Source organism: Mytilus californianus, unplaced genomic scaffold (assembly GCF_021869535.1).
Source record: "Mytilus californianus isolate M0D057914Y unplaced genomic scaffold, xbMytCali1.0.p SCAF_10, whole genome shotgun sequence".
In the NCBI taxonomy this organism is placed as follows: domain Eukaryota; kingdom Metazoa; phylum Mollusca; class Bivalvia; order Mytilida; family Mytilidae; genus Mytilus; species Mytilus californianus.
Window position 1 is genome coordinate 66,934,404 of NW_026262582.1, and position 21,512 is coordinate 66,955,915.

General features: G+C 33.0%; 1 protein-coding gene across 5 annotated transcripts in view; it reads left to right on the forward strand.

The window, feature by feature from the left end:
- LOC127718982 (caspase-3-like) overlaps positions 1–20,791 on the forward strand; it is a 40,137-nt gene extending 19,346 nt beyond the window's left edge. For 4 of the 5 annotated variants that reach the window (XM_052225058.1, XM_052225061.1, XM_052225059.1 and 1 more), the window contains exons 2-8: positions 1,074–1,431; positions 1,522–1,781; positions 2,380–2,424; positions 3,524–3,598; positions 10,474–10,779; positions 17,011–17,224; positions 17,565–20,791. In XM_052225058.1, coding sequence (XP_052081018.1) covers positions 1,130–1,431; positions 1,522–1,781; positions 2,380–2,424; positions 3,524–3,598; positions 10,474–10,779; positions 17,011–17,224; positions 17,565–17,715 — 1,353 coding nt within the window. In that variant the 5' untranslated portion in view covers positions 1,074–1,129 and the 3' untranslated portion in view covers positions 17,716–20,791. The remainder of the gene's footprint in view (positions 1–1,073; positions 1,432–1,521; positions 1,782–2,379; positions 2,425–3,523; positions 3,599–10,473; positions 10,780–17,010; positions 17,225–17,564) is intronic. The other variant, XM_052225062.1, reaches the window with a different exon arrangement.
- Positions 20,792–21,512: the final 721 nt, after the last annotated feature.

Sequence of the window (21,512 nt, forward strand, 5' to 3'; positions counted from 1 at the left end):
ATACGACATAAAACAATACGTTTTCTTCCTAAGTTTAAAGGAAAATTCATGCATATAAGTATCAGATGGCATACAATTCTATATCAGCAAATAAAGTACTTAATATTACCTTGTTGTTTGGTTGTGAAACGAAAAATGATGATGTTAGAGGCTTTTTTAGCTCTTTCCTGTGATTGCAAAATCGACGTTCAATATACTTAAGAAATAGATTTATAAAATGTGCTTTTTCGAGTTAGGTTTGAAGCACTCCCCTTTCAATCATCTGCGTATGTGTTCCACTCTCCACAACAGTGAAACAGAGGGATTGAGAGGAGGGTGCCTCCACAGCATTAGAAGTCTAAGATGCCCATCTTTATACTAATGATTCATATATATTTGAGGTATATAATGTTTTGAGACATTTCGTAGGTTAGATGTTATGATGAATTATATTACCTTACGAACTACAACTTCTAAGTTACTTTGATAGTAGAAACTGGTGATATTATGAAAGAAGGTACCATCGAAAAAGTTACTTTTATCCGAGAATATTCATTTGTTAACGGACTTTCCGTTTTGAATTTTTCTCTGAGTTCGGTAATTTTGTTATTTTTTTCTTATTGATACCAACGAAAATAAATGAATCTGCAGTAATAAACCGTAACAACATATCCCCTAGTTGCCTTGACACTGATCTTTTACACGGATATTTCTTTCATAACAAAATATTTGTTAACATACAACCTGTACATGGAGGGGATATTAAAAAGTCACTAATAGTTTGAATCACTTATATTTCAGATGTATTCAAATAACATACTACGGAAACATATTTTGAATTGTATTTTGGTTTGGTGTCTGTTCAAACTTTCATCACAGTGATTGTGATAAAAGTTGAAACCGTTTTGGTATTTTGATTTTTCTTAGAAATGATTCTTTGTTCATTATTTGTAAGCTCTTTATACATGCAGAAATTAAAACCCAAATAACGTTGTATCAAATATACTTATTTCGAGTAATTTATTTCAGACATTACTAGCACTTTTACACTTGGTTTTATATTGTCAAACACTGCAGTATTTTCATTGTTTTAGGTCGACCGCAACCATGTAGATAGAAGTCCTTATCGATTTAAAGAGTCGACCAGGAGATGGGCTGTGCAAGCGATGAAACGATGCGGTTATTAGATGTATGTAAAGACCTGGATAGTCATGATATTGCATCGTTCAAATATTTATGTCAAGATGATATTGACCTTAAAAGGTTAGATACAAGCCATGAAACAACTGACATATTCCAGTTACTTTCACACAAGGAGTCTTTGATAGAATATGTGGGCCATCGCCTGTGTCTAATGGATAGACCTTGCTTAGTTAAAGAACTTGGGCTAGATCTAGAAGCAGTAAAGAGTGCCGTTGGAGATGTCACCACTAGCACTATAACACAATACAGGTAAGATATGATCCAGATAAATACTTCTGATATATATTAATGCTAAATGATGGATTGTACATGTCCACTTGTTACCTTTTTATCTTCTAGGAAAGCGTTGTTCAACGTTGCACAAGACCTGTCAATGGAAGATGTTATAGCAATGATACAGAAATCAAGAGACTGTTTGAAGAATTTTTCTCCCGCAGTTCGTCAAATTGAAAAGATAGGAAAAAGTGGGAAAGTATTTGAATTCCTTAACATCATTCAAGAGAAAAAACATATTACATCAAACAACGTTTCATTTTTGTACCAATTACTATACGACATAAACCGGGGAGATTTGGTACATATTTTGGACTCCATTAAAGGTAGGTTTTAATATGTTATCTTTCCATCTGATAGCATTAATGACAGAAAATCGAAATTCAGTTGACATTTAATGTTAGGAAGCTTTCATTTCCGTTGCTGCAGTATTCCGTTGAGATCTCAAAAAACATGCTTAACCCCGCCGTATTGTTGCGCCTGTCCCAAGTCAGGAGCCTCTGGCCATTGTTAGTCTTGTATGATTTTAAAATTTAGTTTCTTTTGTATATTTCGGAGTTTAGTATGACGTCCATTATCACTGAACTAATATACATTTTTGTTTAGGGGCCAACTGAAGTACGCTTCCGGGTGCGGGAGTTTCTCGCTGTATTGAAGACCCATTGGTGGCCTTCGGCTGTTGTTTGCTCTTTGGTCGGGTTGTTGTCTCTTTGACACATTCCCCATTTCCATTCTCAAATTAATTGATGACTAACGTCAATTCTATTGTAAAAGATTGAAATAAAAATCCTTACCCAGACGACCAGAAACTTATACGCGTTTTTAGTGTTTGCTGTTTATTTAATGTAGGCACAATGTATACAGATTCGCGACCAGCGATAAAAAGTGCATTAACATTGACTGAGTATTTATTTTTATTTGTAGGTTATGATTTAAATGGCTTTTACCCTTTTGACCAATGCTACCCAGGTGAGAATGCTATCGCATGTTTGTTTATCTAAGCAAGATTTCCTATCAATTTAGTGAATTGTTTTTATTCGTAAACAATGTCTGTTATCTCCTTCATTTATGTGACAATGTTGTTATGTAAATTGGAGGCAACAGTAGTTTGACGATGTACAAATCTCATGACTTTATAAGAACATTTACATCAAGTAAAAAAAAATGAGTGAATCACCTGTACTCCTACATGAGCGAGATAGGGTGTTTCAATAGGGTGCATGTCAGGGAGAAATCTGTATGAGTTTCATTAACTTTAATCTCATCTTCTTTGCATATTGAAGCAAATAAAATATATCTAAACTACCAGTCGATTGCTATGCATGCATTAAACGCATTGAAAATAAAAAATCAAAATTGGTAATAGGAAACCATCGTTAAATTCTGGTATTTAAAGATCAAAGATCCCGAAAACGTGTGCAAGTGAATCCAGATAAAAACACCTCGTCTCCGTTCGCCAATTCGTGATCGCTTGCAGTCAATTGAAGCGTCTATTCACTACATAACTCTGCTGAAGCAGTAGCATACCCCGGATAAGGTGAACTTGCTGGAGCTCATTTATGATATAGTTCTATATGTCAAATGTTAATCGCTCGTTTTTTTTTATTAATTTTTTGGTTAATATGCCCCATTTATGAGTTTGAAGAGGGCAAATTCATAAGTTAAACCGAAATAGAAAAATGCTAAAGCAAAATGAAATTGTAGGAAAGCTTGCACTATCCGTAAGCTTCAAATTCATGAATATTGATATATATATTTTTTATTTGTCCTGTATGCCCATGCAATTTTCATTGATTATTGGATGCCTAAAATGAGTTATAAACTGTTAAATGTGCAGCTACAATTCCCTTCCCTATTACATGAATCTTCATCTACCGAATACGATGTATTACTTGTCCATGTTCTCATGAACTAACTTTGTATTACTATATAAAACAAGCTCAGAATAAATTCAAGTGATCAGCAATAAGAGAATTAGAAATGTCAATACAGAGATAGAAATTTGTAACATTATACACTGAATTCGTTATCCATAATCATGATAATTGAATACACAATTCTTTTTAAGGAAAATGTATTATAATCAACAATTGCAAGTTTGAAAATGACCTTTTAGAGAGGAAAGGTTCCCACCTCGATGCTGGTGAGTAAAATATTTCTCGTACTTCATCATTTTACGACCGCTTAATTTTTGTCGAGCTTTTGCTATCACCTGTAGGCTGTCGTTTGTCGATGTCGTCCATCGTCCACCAACTTTTACAAATATCATTTTTGAAACTACTGAGCCAAATTTAATCCAATTTAGCCACATTTATCAATGGGGTATCTAGTTTTAAAAATGTGTGCCTGATGACCCCGCCTTTCCGACAAATATGGCAGACATGGCTAAAAATAGTAAAAGGGCTAAAAATGCATTTTTGGTCAATTATGTTGATAACCGATATAGTTTCAGAAAATATGACAAGACCAAGAAAGTTCAAGTTCTACATAATGTATGTTTTACTGTGCGTATTGCTGTGTGTTTGTTTATTCTACATTGGCTAGAGGCATAGGGGGAGGGTTGAGATCTCATAAAACATGTTTTACCCCGCCGCTTTTTTGCGCTTGTCACAAGTTAGTAGCCTCTGGCCTTTGTTAGTCTTGTATGTATTTTTAATTTTAGTTCATTTATATGTTTTGGAGTTTAGTGTGACGTCCAATTTCACTGAACTAGTACACATATTTGTTTAGGGACCAGCTTAATCCCGCCTCCGGATTCGGATTTTTTCGCTTCGTTGAAGACCCATTGGTTGCCTTGGGCTGTTTTCTGCTCTTTGGTCAGGTTGTTGTCTCTTTGACACATTCCCCATTTCCATTCTCAATTTTAACATTAAAACTGGAAGGCGACTTCTTTTTGACGCCAAAACCCTTAAATAATGATTTTTATCGATGTATTTCTATTTTTGCCTATTATCTCGAAATTTATAATAAATAGACACGAACACTAAGCGCAAAAATTACCATCAAGACCAAATCTAAAAATAATCGAAACGACCGAAATCGTTAGTGGACTCCAGTTCTTATTGAAGTTTTTGCCATGAAATGAAGATTATTCACTTTTTTTTTGTATTTTGCCTATTATCTAGAAAATTATTATAGACAGATAGATACGTTTAATAGCAAAAATAATCAGCAAGATCTACAAATAAGCCATAATGCCGTCAACTCGTTAAAAGAATTATTGCCCTCTGCTGATAATTTTTACCATCTTATTTTTGAAATTTTTATACGACCGCAAAAATTGAAAATTTTTTGGTCGTATATTGGTATGACGTTGGCGTCGTCGTCGTCGTCGTCGTCGTCGTTGTCGTCGTCGTCGTCGTCGTCGTCGTCTGGCGTCGTCCGGCGTCGTCCGAAGACACATTGGTTTTCGCACTCTAACTTTAGTTTAAGTGAATGGATCTCCATGAAATTTTACCATAAGGTTCAATACCAGGAAAGGAAGGTTGGGATTGATTTTAGGGGTTATGGTACTAACAGTTAAGGAATTAGGGGCCAAAAAGGGGCCAAAAATAAGCATTTTTGTAACTTCCAGACAATAACTTGTGTGTAAGTGTATGGATCTCTCTGACATTGTACCACAAGGTTCCATATCACAAAGGGAAGGCTGTAATTGATTTTGGGGGTAATTGCCTCAAAATTTTAGGAATTAGGGGCCAAAAAAGGGGTAAAAAACAAGCATTTTTCTAGTTTCATGACAATAACTTGTGTGTAAGTGTTTGGATATTTCTGAAATTGTACTACAAGGTTCCATATCACAAAGGGAAAGCTGGAATTGAGTTTGGGGGTAATTGCCCGAAACGTTTAGGAATTGGGGGCCAAAAAGGGGCCAAAAATAAGCATTTTTCTAGTTTCCAGACAATAACTTGTGTTCAAGTGTATGGATCTCTCTGAAATTGTACTGCAAGGTACCATACCACAAAGGGAAGGCTGGGATTGAGTTTGGGGGTGATGAATCATAAGGGGGTTCAAAAAATTTGGGGGGGGGGATTTTTTTTTTTTTTCTTTTTTTCCTTTTTTTTTTCTTTTAAAATTTTCCATTTTAAGTTGGTTATTTCTGATTAATATTTAAAAGCAAATAATAATGATATGGTAGGAGATACACACCAAACAGGATGTGTAAATTATTATATAATAAGTATTGTGCAATAGCAAGAAATTTTCAATTGCACAGTATTGCACAATTGCAAGAAATCTTTAATTGCACAGTATTGCGCAATAGCAAGAAATCTTCAATTGCACAGTATTGCGCAATAGCAAGAAATATCCAATAGCACATTATTGCGCAATAGCAAGAAATTGTCAATTGTACAGTATTGCACAATAGCAAGAAATATTCAATTGCACAGTATTGTGCAAAAGAAGATACTTCGTATAAATTGCTTATTTCTTGATCAATTTCAATGGGGTTTTATTCTTGAATTCTTGGGGTTCTTTAATATGCTGAATCTAACCGTGTATTAAGTTTTTGGATTTTGGGCCCCGTTTTTAAATTGGTCCACATTGAGGTCCAAAGGGTCCAAAATTTAACTTTGTTTGATTTCATCAAAAATTGAATTATTGGGGTTCTTTGATATGCCGAATCTAACCGTGTATTTAGATTCTTAATTTTTGGTTCCGTTTTCAAATTGGTCTACATTAAGGTCAAAAGGGTCCAAAATTAAACTTAGTTTGATTTTAACAAAAATTGAATTTTTAGGGTTCTTTGATATGCTGAATCTAAACATGTATTTAGATTTTTGATTATGGGCCCAGTTTTCAAGTTGGTCCAAATCGGGGTCCAAAATTAAACTTTGTTTGATTTCAACAAAAATTGAATATATGGGGTTCTTTGATATGCTGAATCTAACCATGTATTTAGATTTTTGATTTTTGTGCCCCGTTATCAACTTTGTCCACATTGAGGTCAAAAGGGTCCAAAATTAAACTTTGTTTGATTTCATCAAAAATTGAATTCTTGGGGTTCTTTGATATGCTGAATCTAACCATGTATTTAGATTTTTTATTTGTGGACCCGCTATCAAATTGGTTCATATTGAGGTCAAAAGGGTCCAAAATTAAACTTTGTTTGATTTCATCAAAAATTGAATTATTGGGGTTCTTTGATATGCCAAATCTAACCGTGTATTTAGATTTTTAATTTTGGGTCCCGTTTTTTAATTGGTCTACATTAAGGTCCAAAGGGTCCAAAATTAAACTTAGTTTGATTTTAACAAAAATTGAATTTTTGGGGTTCTTTGATATGCTGAATCTAAACATGTGTTTAGATTTTTGATTATGGGCCCAGTTTTCAAGTTGGTCCAAGTTGGGGTCCAAAATTAAACTTTGTTTGATTTCAACAAAAATTGAATATATGGGGTTCTTTGATATGCTGAATCTAAACATGTATTTAGATTTTTGATTATGGGCCCAGTTTTCCAGTTGGTCCAAGTTGGGGTCCAAAATTAAACTTTGTTTGATTTCAACAAAAATTGAATATATGGGGTTCTTTGATATGCTGAATCTTACCATGTATTTAGATTTTTTATTTGTGGGCTCGCTATCAAATTGGTTCATATTGAGGTCAAAAGGGTCCAAAATTAAACTTTGTTTGATTTCATCAAAAATTTAATTATTGGGGTTCTTTGATATGCCAAATCTAACCGTGTATTTTGATTTTTAATTTTGGGTCCCGTTTTTTAAATTGGTCTACATAAATGTCCAAAGGGTCCAAAATTAAACTTAGTTTGATTTTAACAAAAATTGAATTTTTGGGGTTCTTTGATATGCTGAATCTAAACATGTGTTTAGATTTTTGATTATGGGACCAGTTTTCAAGTTGGTCCAAGTTGGGGTCCAAAATTAAACTTTGTTTGATTTCAACAAAAATTGATTATATGGGGTTCTTTGATATGCTGAATCTAGCCATGTATTTTGATTTTGGACATTGGACCATAATAGGTAAATAAAAAAAATTGAAGTTCTTAGACCACATTCTTTCTGTGTCAGAAACCTATGCTGTGTCAAATATTTAATCACAATCCAAATTCAGAGCTGTATCAAGCTTGAATGTTGTGTCCATACTTGCCCCAACTGTTCAGGGTTCGACCTCTGCGGTCGTATCAAGCTGCGCCCAGCGAAGCATTTTATTGCTTATTAACCTGAAAACTATAATTAATTAATATTATTTTAAAAAGGAAAAATGACCAGCAGGATCAGATCTCAAATACTTTAACATGCCTGAAATAATAAGTTTCCCCTTGTAATGATGAATTTTACAAATTACAATAAATTGGCCTTTGTTGAAAATACAGGTGTGCAACAGCTCTTTAGAGCTCTAGTTTGTATTGTTACCAATCGGCCCTTAGATGCAAGCTGCTTATACGACTGCATTTTGCTGTTTAAAACCTGAATAATTATATCTCTTTGTTTACTGTTTGAATATGTTTTACCACCACGTTCCGCTTTAATTCATACACTAAGTTTCACATCCTGCCCACAAACATCAACAATTAATGTCCTAAAAGATTCAAACATTCTCGTTCTTTTAATACGACCGCCAAAATTTCGTAGTCATCGTCGTCGTTTTCGTCGTAAGATATTTGATTTTCAGACAAAAACTTGAAAATAAGAGTATGGATCCCTTTGAAATTGTACCGCATGGTTCCATACCATGAAAGGCAGATTGGTATTGATTCAAATACTTTACTTATACTGTAAACCAACTTATTTTCGCAAATACTTTATTTCGCGTTTAACCCTTTCTAGCCCATTTTGCGGAGATTTAATTTCGCGATTCTGAAATTTACTTGATGTATTAAAATATGGAAAAATACAAGTTTTACATATTCGCGACGATTTATATTACATTATTTTTCTACTCGCGAAAGTCGCGAAAATAAATCGCTCGCGAAAATTAGTTGGTTTACAGTACCTTGTATAAATTATTTATTTCTTGACCAATGATAATGGGGTTTAGGTCTTAGTCTTGGATTCTTTTTGTCCTTTATAGGCTAAATCTAACCGTGTATTAAGATTTTGGATTCTGGGCCCGTTTGTAATTTATATTGAGGTCCAAAGGGTCCAGAATTAAACTTTGTTTGATTTCATCAAAAATTGAACTAATTGGGTTCTTTGATATGCTGAATTTAACCGTGAATTTAGATTCTTGATTTTTGACCCAGTTTTTAAATTAGTCCACATCAAGGCCCAAAGAGTGCAATCACGTATTAAGATTTTTATACGACCGCAAATGAAATTGGCCCCTTATTAATAACTGTTTAGGAATTAGGGGCCAAAAATGGTATAACAAAAACAATTTTGTCAGGTTTTCACCTATTATCAAGATAACTTTAACATGTGGTAATTATCAATAACACAATTATAATTCAAGCGACAGATTTATTTGAAAATTTTGTGTTTCCTAAGTGTTATTGATGATAAACTCTGTAGGAAAGTATAAATATAGTTTGTAATTTACTGTTCATTATTATATAGTTTGAAGATAATTACAGATACGTTTTATAGATTTTTTAAAGACATGGTATTAATGATAAATGATATTTTTGAAATTATTTTTTTCTTTTCTTTGGTAAAATGTTTGAAGAATTGTGATAGGTTAGTTTGTTATTCTGTATTAACTAATTTTCTGAATGCTATATATATATATATTTAGTCACTGCCGTAGCGAAAGGGACATTAAGTTTCACCCCTGTCCGTCTGTACGTCCGTCCGTGCTTTCATACGTCTGTACGTCCCAAAATTGGTTTCCGTTCTCTAACTTTAGTTTGCCTTTACCAAATGTTATAAAACTTATACACAATGCTAATAACCATAAAACACAGATCAACATTGAATTTTGGTGGCGTCACTTATGTTTTAGAGTTATGCCCCTTTACAAATGGAAAAAAAATGCTGAATTTTACATTTCTGTTCTCTAACTTAAGTTTGCCATAACCAAATGTTATGAAACTTATACACAATGCTTATTACAACAAAACACAAATCAAGAGTGAGTTTTGTGACATCACTTTTACCATTATAGAGTAATGCCTCTTTACAAATGGAAAAAATGCTGAGTTTTTCGTTTCCGTTCTCTAACTTATGTTTTACGCAAGTCCGAAATGTTATGACACGTAAACACAACACTTATAACCACAATACACAGATCAAGTTTGAATTATGTACCTTTACAAATGGAAAAGTTGCTGAATTTTTCGTTTCCGTTCTCAGATCAAGTACGACTTTGAGTATCGTCACGTTTACCGTTCTTGAGTTATGTCCCTTTATAACGTTATATGCAAACGGGGGCATCATCTGTGTCCAATGGACACATTCCCCATTTTTATATTTGACGAAGCGAACTCCTTAAAGAACTAAGCTTATATTTTCTATAAATAAACATGTATTTAGATTGTTGATTTTAGGCCCAGTTTTCAAGTTGGTCCAAATCGGGGTCAAATATTAAACTGGGTTTGATTTCATAACATAAATTGGATATATATATAGGGTTCTTTGAAATGCTGAATCTAACAATGTATTTATTTTTGGATTTTGGGTTCCTTCATCAAATTGGTCCACATTTAGGTTCAATGGGTCGTAAATTACACTTTTGTTTGATTTCATAAAAAATTGAATTCTTGGGTTTCTTTTGTATTCTGATTCTAACCATGTACTTAGATTCAATCACAGTCCAAATCCACAGCTTTTTTAAGCTTAAATGTTGTGTCCAACTTGTCCCAACTGTTCAGGGTTCGACCTCTTCGGCAGTATCAAGCTGCGCCCAGCAGAGCATTTTATTGATTTTAGTCCCAATTTTTAAGTTGCTGTGTCAAATATTAAATCACAATCAAAGTTCAGAGCTATATCAAGCTTAAATGTAATGGTCATGCTTGCCCTAACTGTTCAGGGGTCGACTTCTGCAGTTGTATTATGCCGCATCCAGCGGAGCAGTTTATATTTATTATTATTTTGTTGACTCTACGGTTGAAACTTTTTCAGATGAGCTCTCGAAAACCTTTAGACAGTTAAATTACAAAATAGAGAGACACGAAGATCTCAAATCTCATCAGATACTTGAGGTTACTGACACCTTATCAAAGCAAGATCACAGTAGATACAGTTCTGTGGTAGTATGTATTCTATCCCATGGAGGCCCCCGTTCGGTTTATGGTGTTGATGGATTCCCAGTGCCAGTAAGAAATCTTACTGAAAAGTTCACCGGGTCAAATTGTAAAAGTTTGGCTGGAAAACCAAAGCTGTTCTTTGTGCAAGCTTGTCAAGGGAAAAAGGAGCAAATTGTTCAACGTAAGTAAATTCCATGAAACTCGGAAACAAAATTAGTCTGCAAAGGAATTATCTCAAAAACAATGCAATGCTGGTAGCAAACTCCGTATTTTTAACTCTATGTTAACAGGATGTTCGGTCTTCTCAAAGAACCAATTACCTGACTTAAATGTATTTCAGACATTACATTTTTTATGTTTTTTATTTTTTTATTTTTAAATTGAATTTAGATTATGATACCAATACTTGTAGTATTTTTGGAAATTTCAGGGAGATCATCCCGGTATTTTGCCGGGCTCGTGAAGCTCAGGCGTCAATCAACTCATCAAAGATACCAGGATTAAAATTTGGTACGCCAGACGCGCGTTTCATCTACAAAAGACAAATAAAGTACGAAGTTGAAGAGCATTGAGGATCCAACATTCCGAAAGGTTTTGCAAAATACCTCAATGTTGTATTTTGTAGACTGTTGTTTGTTTTTTGTCGTCATTTTTTTTTTGGGCGATGGCGTTGACAGTTTGTCTTTCACTTATGAGTTTGAATATTCTTTTTTTTTTATCTTCCGCCTCTTTTGTCATTTATTCAGAAAATAATAGTTATCATGTGAAATATGGGCGTAGCAATGATTTATTTTCAATTATATATGTACATCATATGTACAATACAAATCTCTGAATGCAATGCCTTTTTATTATCTAAGTTGATAGCCTACATGGAAAACAACAGAAATAATTGTAAAATCGTTAATAAATATTTTTTTCAATAAACGAAAATGGACGAAATGTCAACATAGTCATGATGACATTAGTAATACATGTATCAGGAAAACAAATTCTTATGTAAATTATAGAAGATCAATGTGTATATGTGTTGGCTGAATTTAATCATTGTATCATTTTTTTATTTGAAAGATCAGACCTATGCTCAATTGTATGCTAAAGTAATTAATCACATTTCAATTACATACGGATTTTTTTTTCAATTAAATCACAACTAAATTACATTTAGTCAAAAAAAAAAGTAATTATTTACATTACAATTTTATTTCAATTACTGCGGTGCTACAAACATGAAGAACGTTATCATATAAGATGAAAATGTTAATTTCAAGATTATATATTCCTTACAAAAATACGTCACTGTTTGTGATGTCATGTGCTGTCGTTAATGGAAGATGTTCGTTGTTATTCTGCGGTTTACATGTTGTAACGACTATTATATTACTTATTTGTGCGTTTCTCTGTGCTGAGTGTTCTTGTGTTTGCTTGTGCTGTATTTCTGTCATGTAGTGGTATCATTTTAGCGATATTCTTTAACATTGCCATATAAGCGAGAGGTTTGGCTAGCCATAAAACCAGGTTCAACCCTCCATTTTTTCATAAAATGCCCTGTACCAAGTTCGGAATATGGCAGTTGTTATCGAAAAAAGTTAAATCACAAAAATACTGAAATCCGAGGAAAATTCAAAATGAAAAGTCCCTAATCAAATGGCAAAATCAAAACACGAATAGTTCGTTTTTATGTATGTTGGCGTTTTTTTTTTGTTGCACTTCAGTGTTTCTGTTGTTCCGTTGTTTTCCTCTTATAGTTGATGTGTTTCCCTCGGTTTTAGTTTGTAACCCGGATTTGTTTTCCCTGAATCGATTTATGACTTTTGAAGAGCGGTATACTACTGTTGCCTTTATTTAACCAGCTGGAATGGGAGTCCTTTGTAGAATGCACTGCACTGTTTAACATTGAAACACTTGTATAGGCTATAATGTAATTGTATGCTTCTAATTGCTATGTTAGTCCTTGTTATGCAAATTGGCATACAGGGCAAGGACAATTTTGCTGCCACTGTTTTTCTATTTGGTAACATTTAATCATCATCACATCAAACATCAAACATGTTTTAAAGACATCTGTTTTTATACGACCGCAAACAAATTTTTGTGGTCGTATATTGGTATGACGTTGGCGTCGTCGTCGTCGTCGTTGTCTTCGTCGTCCGGCGTCGTCCTGCGTCGTCCGAAGACACATTGGTTTTCGCACTCTAACTTTAGTTTAAGTGAATGGATCTCTATGAAATTTTACCACAAGGTTCAATATCACAAAAGAAAGGTTGGGATTGATTTTGGGGGTTATGGTACCAAAAGTTAAGGAATTAGGGGCCAAAAAGGGGCCAAAAATAAGCATTTTTGTAACTTCGAGACATAACTTGTGTGTTAGTGTATGGATCTCTCTGAAATTGTCCTGCAAGGTACCATACCACAAAGGGAAGGCTGGGATTGATGATGGGGGTAATTGCCTCAATATTTAAGGAATTAGGGGCCAAAAAGGGGCAAAAACAAGCATTTTCTAGTTTCAGGACAATAACTTGTGTGTAAGTGTATGGATCTTTCTGAAATTGCACTACAAGGTTCCATATCACAAAGGGAAAGCTGGGTTTGAGTTTTGGGGTAATTGCCTTAAACGTTTAGGAATTTGGGGCCAAAAAGGGGCCAAAAAACACATTTTTCTAGTTTCCAGACAATAACTTGTGTTCAAGTGTATGGATCTCTCTGAAATTGTACTGCAAGGTACCATACCACAAAGGGAAGGCTGGGATTGAGTTTGGGGGTGATGAATCATAAGGGGGTTCAAAAAATTGGGGGGGGGGGATTTTTTTGTTTTTCCTTTTTTTTTTTTTTTTTTAATTTTCCATTTTAAGTTGGTTATTTCTGATTTCTATTTAAAAGCAAATAATAATGATATGGTAGGAGATGCACACCAAACAGGATGTGTAAATTATTATATAATAAGTATTGTGCAATAGCAAGAAATTTTCAATTGCACAGTATTGCACAATAGCAAGAAATCTTCAATTGCACAGTATTGCGCAATAGCAAGAAATCTTCAATTGCACAGTATTGCGCAATAGCAAGAAATATCTAATAGCACAATATTGCGCAATAGCAAGAAATTGTCAATTGTACAGTATTGCGCAATAGCAAGAAATATTTAATTGCACAGTATTGTGCAAAAGAAGATACTTCCTATAAATTGCTTATTTCTTGATCAATTTCAATGGGGTTTTATTCTTGAATTCTTGGGGTTCTTTAATATGCTGAATCTAACCGTGTATTTAGTTTTTGGATTTTGGGCCCCGTTTTTAAATTGGTCCACATTGAGGTCCAAAGGGTCCAAAATTAAACTTTGTTTGATTTCATCAAAAATTGAATTATTGGGGTTCTTTGATATGCCGAATCTAACCGTGTATTTAGATTCTTAATTTTTGGTTCCGTTTTTCAAATTGGTCTATATTAAGGTCCAAAGGGTCCAAAATTAAACTTTGTTTGATTTCAACAAAAATTGAATATATGGGGTTCTTTGATATGCTGAATCTAACCATGTATTTAGATTTTTGATTTTTGGGCCCCGTTATCAACTTTATCCACATTGAGGTCAAAAGGGTCCAAAATTTAACTTTGTTTGATTTCATCAAAAATAGAATTCTTGGGGTTCTTTGATATGCTGAATCTAACCATGTATTTAGATTTTGGATATTGGACCATAATAGGTGAATGTCCAATTTAAAATTTTTAAGTTCTTAGACCACATTCATTCTGTGTCAGAAACCTATGCTGTGTCAAATATTTAATCACAATCCAAATGCAAAGCTGTATCAAGCTTGAATGTTGTGTCCATACTTGCCCCAACTGTTCAGGGTTCGACCTCTGCGGTCGTATCAAGCTGCGCCCTGCGGAGCATTTTATTGAGTTTGCCCCACATATTTAATGACTTTGATGCCTTTCTTGAAGTGCTTTTTTTGCGACCGCAAAAAATTTTTGCGGACGTATATTGGTATGACGTTGGCGTCGTCGTCGTCGTCGTCGTCGTCGTCGTCGTCCGAAGATACATTGGTTTTCGCACTCTAACTTTAGTTTAAGTGAATGGATCTCTTTGCAATTTTACCATAAGGTGAAATACCACAAAAGGAAGGTGGGGATTGATTTGGGGGGTTATGGTACCAACAGTTAAGGAATTAGGGGCCAAAAAGGGGCAAAAAATAAGCATTTTCTAGTTTCCAGACAATAACTGTGGAACGGTGTATGGATCTCTCTGAAATTATACTACAAGTTTCCATACCACAAAGGGATGGTTAGGATTTGCTTTGGGGGGTTATGGCTCAAACCGTTTAGGAATTAGGGGCAAAAAAGGGGGAAAAACAAGGTTGTCCTGGTTAATGGACAAATACTTTAGTACAAAACATAATTTAAAGGAGTGTAAGGGAGATAAATCAAATACATCATTGAAATTATCTCCCTTACACTGCTTTTAAATCATGTATAAAGTAATGGTTAATGACCAATTAAGATAATTTAAAACAGTGTAAGGGAGGTAATTCAAATACAACGTTTTGATTACTTCCCCTACACTGCTTTTAAATTATGTTTAAAGAAATGCATATTTATAAAGGAAGACCAGTAAAAATATCTGCAAATGTTGCATCTTTTTTTTAAAAAAAAAATCTATATGAAAGATTTGACACTATATTTTAAATTATATTATAAAATAGATTAAGTTAGCACTATGGTAAATTTAAATGGGTAATTATGGTTGCAAACTCCATTGGAAATTTGAATTGAGATTATGACCATATCTTGAGGGAAAGAATTTTTTGGGGGAAAAAGTTGGGGGGGTAAAAAGAAATTGTGGGGGGTCAATTTTTTCTCATTTCAGATTTCAGAAATTAAAAAGAATTATTCTTCAAATCTTTTTTTTTTTCAAATTTCAAATATTGAAAAATTCCAAGAAGTAATCTTTAATTGCACAGTATGGCGCATTAGATTTGTAAAATCTTTGACCACATTTATTTATTTGTTATGCCGAATCTAACCGTGTATTTAGATTTTTAATTTTGGGTCCAGTTTTCAAATTGGTCTACATTAAGGTCCAAAGGGTCCAAAATTAAACTTTGTTTGATTTTAACAAAAATTGAATATATGGGGTTCTTGGATATGCTGAATCTTAACATGTATTTAGATTTTTGATTTTTGGCCCAGTTTTCAAGTTGGTCCAAATTGGGGTCCAAAATTAAACTTTGTTTGATTACAACAAAAAATGAATATATGGGGTTCTTTGATATACTGAATCTAACCATGTGTTTAGATTTTTGATTATGGGCCCAATTTTTAAGTTGGTCCAAGTTGGGGTCCAAAATTAAACTTTGTTTGATTTCAACAAAAATTGAATATATGGGGTTCTTTGATATGCTGAATCTAAACATGTATTGAGATTTTAGATTTTTGGCCCAGTTTTCATGTTGGTCCAAATTGGGGTCCAAAATTAAATTTTATTTGATTTCAACAAAAATTGAATTCTTGGGGTTCTTTGATATGCTGAATCTAAACATGTGTTTAGATTTTTGATTATGGGTCCAGTTTTCAAGTTTGTCCAAGTTGGGGTCCAAAATTAAACTTTTTTTTATTTCAACAAGAATTGAATATATGGGGTTCTTTGATATGCTGAATCTAACCATGTATTTAGATTTTGGACATTGGACCATAATAGGTAAATTAAAAAAATTCAAGTTCTTAGACCACATTCTTTCTGTGTCAGAAACCTATGATGTGTCAAATATTTAATCACAATCCAAATTCAGAGCTGTATCAAGCTTGAATGTTGTGTCCATACTTGTCCCAACTGTTCAGGGTTCGACCTCTGCGGTCGTATCAAGCTGCGCCCAGCGAAGCATTTTATTTTATATTCCATGAATACCGATTCATAAGTTTTTTTTCTCGATATCCTATATACAAAAAAAAAACAGTATTTCACATTGGGAGAATGCGTTGGATTACTTACCTAACAGTTAAAATTAATCAAATGTATTACTTAGTTCGCAAGGAAAAACTAAATGTATATTGCTATTTTTACAATTTGTAGTATTTACCAATACTATTTTTAATTTTTTACAACATAGTAATTGTGAACAATCAAAGTATAGAACAGAATTCCAAGTGCATACTAAATGAAATAAAAAAAAAATGTTTTAAAATTTCAAACAAACACTCCAATGTTATTGCAAGTAATTGAAAAAATATTTCATGATTACATGACAAAAAGGTAATGTAATTCATTACTTAACATTACATGTAATTGAATATATACCCAGTTACATATTACTTTGAATTTGTACTTAATTACAGGACATTACAATTCTTATTACACTTTTAATTACATCAGGTCTGTAAAAGATAAATAAGTGTAATTCATAGAATCTTTATTTAGGCAAGGCAGCTCCAAGACCAGCAGCGAAAGCCCGAAATGATGTCATAGCTGTGGAAATAGACGAAGATGATACTGTTGAAGAGGTCATTCCTGACGAAAGCGATTTCTTATTAGCGTTTTCCACAGCGCCAGGGTGTTCATCATACAGAGATCCTAATAATGGGTCGTATTTCATACAGGCGTTATGTGATCAAATACAAAAAGATTGTATAAGGTAAACATTTGCAACGCTCGTTTCCTTAAAAGACGTCAAAATAATATATTTTGACTCGTCTTTCTTGTAGTGAAACGTGTTTCCGCTTTTTGATGTCAAGAAACTCATCTTGTCTAGTCCAACCTGAAACCTATGAGATAAATCGAGCAGATGAAGTTCAAATGATAAATTAAAGTTATATCAGTACTAATCATGATATATAATACATTTGATGTGATTTAATTTATGGCAAAGTTCTCGCTCTTATAAATCTTTTTTTGTTGCTATCAACCTGTCAGTTTTACTTTGCTTCTGTAGCAAAATTAATTTGCCTTTTTTATCTTTATTTATATCTTTTTAGGAACCATTTGCTTGATATACTTACAGATGTCAACAAGAGAGTAAGCAAGTACGATATACCCATTGAAGACGACCAGACAGTCAAAACCGTACCTTCTTATTATTCGTCTCTCACACATAAACTTCATTTCTTTCCAGTTAATACACGATAGATTGTATTTTCAGTTTATATATGTACAAAAAGATGAAAACAACACTTTACAGTACACATATCATGCGTCCGAAGAGCCCTTCTGGATTTACCTTCACCAGGAACGGTCAAATTCCAATATTTGAACATCAAGTATGTAAAAGAATATAAACAGTTGAAGAGCCAAATGACCGAATGGTATATAAAAATTAAAGCTAATCCATCTAAGGTTACCTTTGCCTGAGGGAGTTGGAATCTTAGTAAATGACATTTTGGCACACATATTTTTTACAGTCATTGCAAAAGAAGTAAATAAAAACAACCGTAAAATACCAGAACGACAAATACTATTTGCAGTGCTATGATTGTGTTTTGGGGTTAAAAAGAAGGGGTCGATAAAATAACCATTATGTTTACCTTAAAATTGTCAAAAATAGTAAAATAAGTCAAACGAAGAAAATTATGTAAATGTCTTTGTGTTTGATATCAATTGATAAAATATATAGATATTATTATCAAAGCATTCAAAATTTCACTTGAAAAATTTTACAGTTTCTAAAAAGTTTAAAAAAATTGTAAGCCCAAACTGTATATGACAGACAACGGTCTACCACACTATAATCGGTATCTTACATTTTGTTTTTACTTATTATAGACGGGTTGGCGTTTTGTTAAAATCTATTGGACGTTTTTATACGACCACAAAACATTTTTTGGGATCGTATAATGGTATGATGTCGTCGTCTTCGTCTGCGTCGTCGTCCTAAGACACATTGGTTTCCGGACAATAAGTTAAGTTTAAGTGAATGGATCTCTATGAAATTTTTTAAGAAGGTTCAATACCACAAAAGGAAGGTTGGGATTGATTTTGAGGATGATGGTCCCAACTGTTTAGGAATTAGGGGCCCAAAAGGGCCCAAAAACAAGCATTTTTCTAGTTTCAGGATAATAACTTGTGTATAAGTATTTCGATTGCTCTGAAATTGTACGACAATGTTTAATACCACAAGTAGAAGGTTGGGATTTGTTTAAGGGGTTTTGGGGCCAACAGTTTTGGAATTAAGGGCCAAAAAAAGGGCCAAAAACAAGCATTTTTCTAGTTTCCAGACAATAACTTGTGTGTAAGTGTATGGATCTCACTGACATTGTACCACAAGGTTCCATATCACAAAAGGAAGGCTAGGATTGAGTTTGGGTTTAATTGCCCAAATATGTAGGAATTAGGGGCCAAAAAGGGTAAAAAACAAGCATTTTTCTAGTTTCCAGACAATAACTTGTGTTTAAGTGTATGGATCTCTCTGAAATTGTACTACAAGGTTCCATACTACAAAGGAAAGGCTGGGATCGAATTTTGGGGTTATTGCTCCAAGTGGGGTTTTAAAAAGTTGGGGGGGGATTTTTTTTCCCAATTTTTTTTAGAGGATTCATATTGTTTTTTTCAAATTTAGAATTTTTGAAAAGTTTCAAGAAGAAATCTTCAATTGCACAGTATTGCGCAATAGATTTGTAAGATCTTTGACCACATTTATTTTGTGTCAGAAATCTATATTATGTCAAAAATTTGATCACAATCCAAATTCAGACAGTATCAAGCTTGAATATTGTGTCCAAATTTGTACCAACTGTTCAGGGTTCGACCTCTGCGGTCGTATCAGGCTGCGCTCAGCGAAGCATTTCATTATATAGAATATGAATACTTTACAATTTATGAGTTCAAGAGATCAAAATGTTTGAGCTTTTGAATTTGCCATTTGATGAAGGACTTTCCGTTTTGAATTTTCTCTGGAGTTTTTTTTTTTTTTTTTGTTATTTTTCTTTTTGCTAACAATATGTAAAGAAAAACAATATAACTAAAGATAAAAGGATATTAAACAGCAACCCAAGAAAACCTTTCCATTTTGAATTTTCCTTGTAGTTTTTTTGTTGTTGTTATTTTTCTTTTTGCTTACAATAGGAGAAAAAAAATATAGCTAAAGATATAAGGATATTAAACAGCAACCCAAGAAAACATCTACAGATCAATGTACGGTTTTCAACAATAGACATATGGTTATACTGGATCACAAGCTTGTAATCACCCCTAACAAACTGTATCTATGACATTAATGATATGTGTTGTTTTACATTTTGATGTATTGTCGGGTTCTCTGGTTAATTTTTCTTTACACATATTTTTTTTTTCTATTTATGGGTTGTACTATATTCTTAAATGACTAATTATTTTTCGTTAAAGATTAAATGGCATCATTGAACACTTGATCTCTTAAAATTCTGGATACAATTTAGTTTTTATCGATCATTTTAAATTATTATAGTTTTTTTTTTGCTCAGGATACAGTTTTAAAAATGATGTAATATTTCAATTATTCACTAGTGTACGTTCAACTTCATATTTCCTTAAATAATCATTATATAATATTATGTTTTGTTTACACAGAAAATCCAGATGAAAGACGGCAGCTTATTTTTATTTTTTTTGAAATGTTTTACCATATCTATCTTCTTGGTGAATTACAGCGTATTCTTTCGGTTTTATTTTTGTTTTTATGATTGTGATAAATTTGAATAATTGTACCATAGTTATTTTTGTGATTATATTTTTGAGATTTATTCTTCCTCGTGTATAATTTTTGAATAGCTCATATTGTTCATTCATCAGTCTATGATAAGTTCCAATAAAATTGAGAATGGAAATGGGGAACATGTCAAAGCGACAACAATCCTACCAAAGAGAAGAAAACAGCCGAAGGCCACCAATGGGTCTTCAATGCAGCGAGAAAATTCCGCACCCGGAGGTGGTCCTCAGCTGGCCCCTAAATAAAATTGTGTGCTAGTTCAGTGAAAATGGACGTCACACTAAACTCCAAAACATATAAATGAACTAAAATAAAAAAAAAAACATACTAGACTACCAAAGGCCAGAGGAACTGACTTGGGACAGGCGCAAAAATGTGGCGGGGTTAAACATGTTTAGTGAGATCTCAACCCTCCCCTATACCTCTAGCTAATGTAGAATAAAGAAACACATAGCAATACGCACAGTAAAACTCAGTTTAAAAGAAGTCCGAGTCCGATGTCAGAATAAGTAACAAAAGAAACTAAGCAAAATGACAATGATACATAAATGAACAAAGGACTACTAGCAGTTACTGACATGCCAGCTCCAAGACTGACCATAACGATTTCTAGTTGTGAAATTAAATAAACACGTGGATTTTCTAAATCTAAGAAAAAAAAAACAAACTACAATTTTGTAAAATTAATTAAAAAATAATTACATATATCAAAATATATACAACTATGTTTAAATGATATCATTTGTTATATTGGTAATCATTGATAATGTAAATGGGTAGATTTGGATTTAGGAATAAACCGCCTTACATCTGGAGTTAATCTGTCATAGTCAGTGCATCAATGTTTTATTATGACTCATATGAAATCAAATACAAGTATGCTATGCAAATATGAGCATATAGTTAAAAACAATCACAACACAATAATTCCGATGGATTGCAATGATTATGTCCCTTCAGTTAAGGTTAACAGAATATATTTCTTATATATAAGTTTTATTAAAACTTTCAGTAATGAGGTATACGGTCTTTTTGTTCATTTCATATGTTTTCAAGTAACTTGATTGCAATCCATTAGTCGTTCATCCTGTTTTTATCGACTATTGATTTGAATTTTACAGATAATGCTCTTCAAATCATTATTTTATAATTTTAAGATTTTTTGAGAATGTACTTGTCAATTGTTTTACAATGAAATATGAAAGATGCTGATTGCAAAATATATATATCTATATATATATAT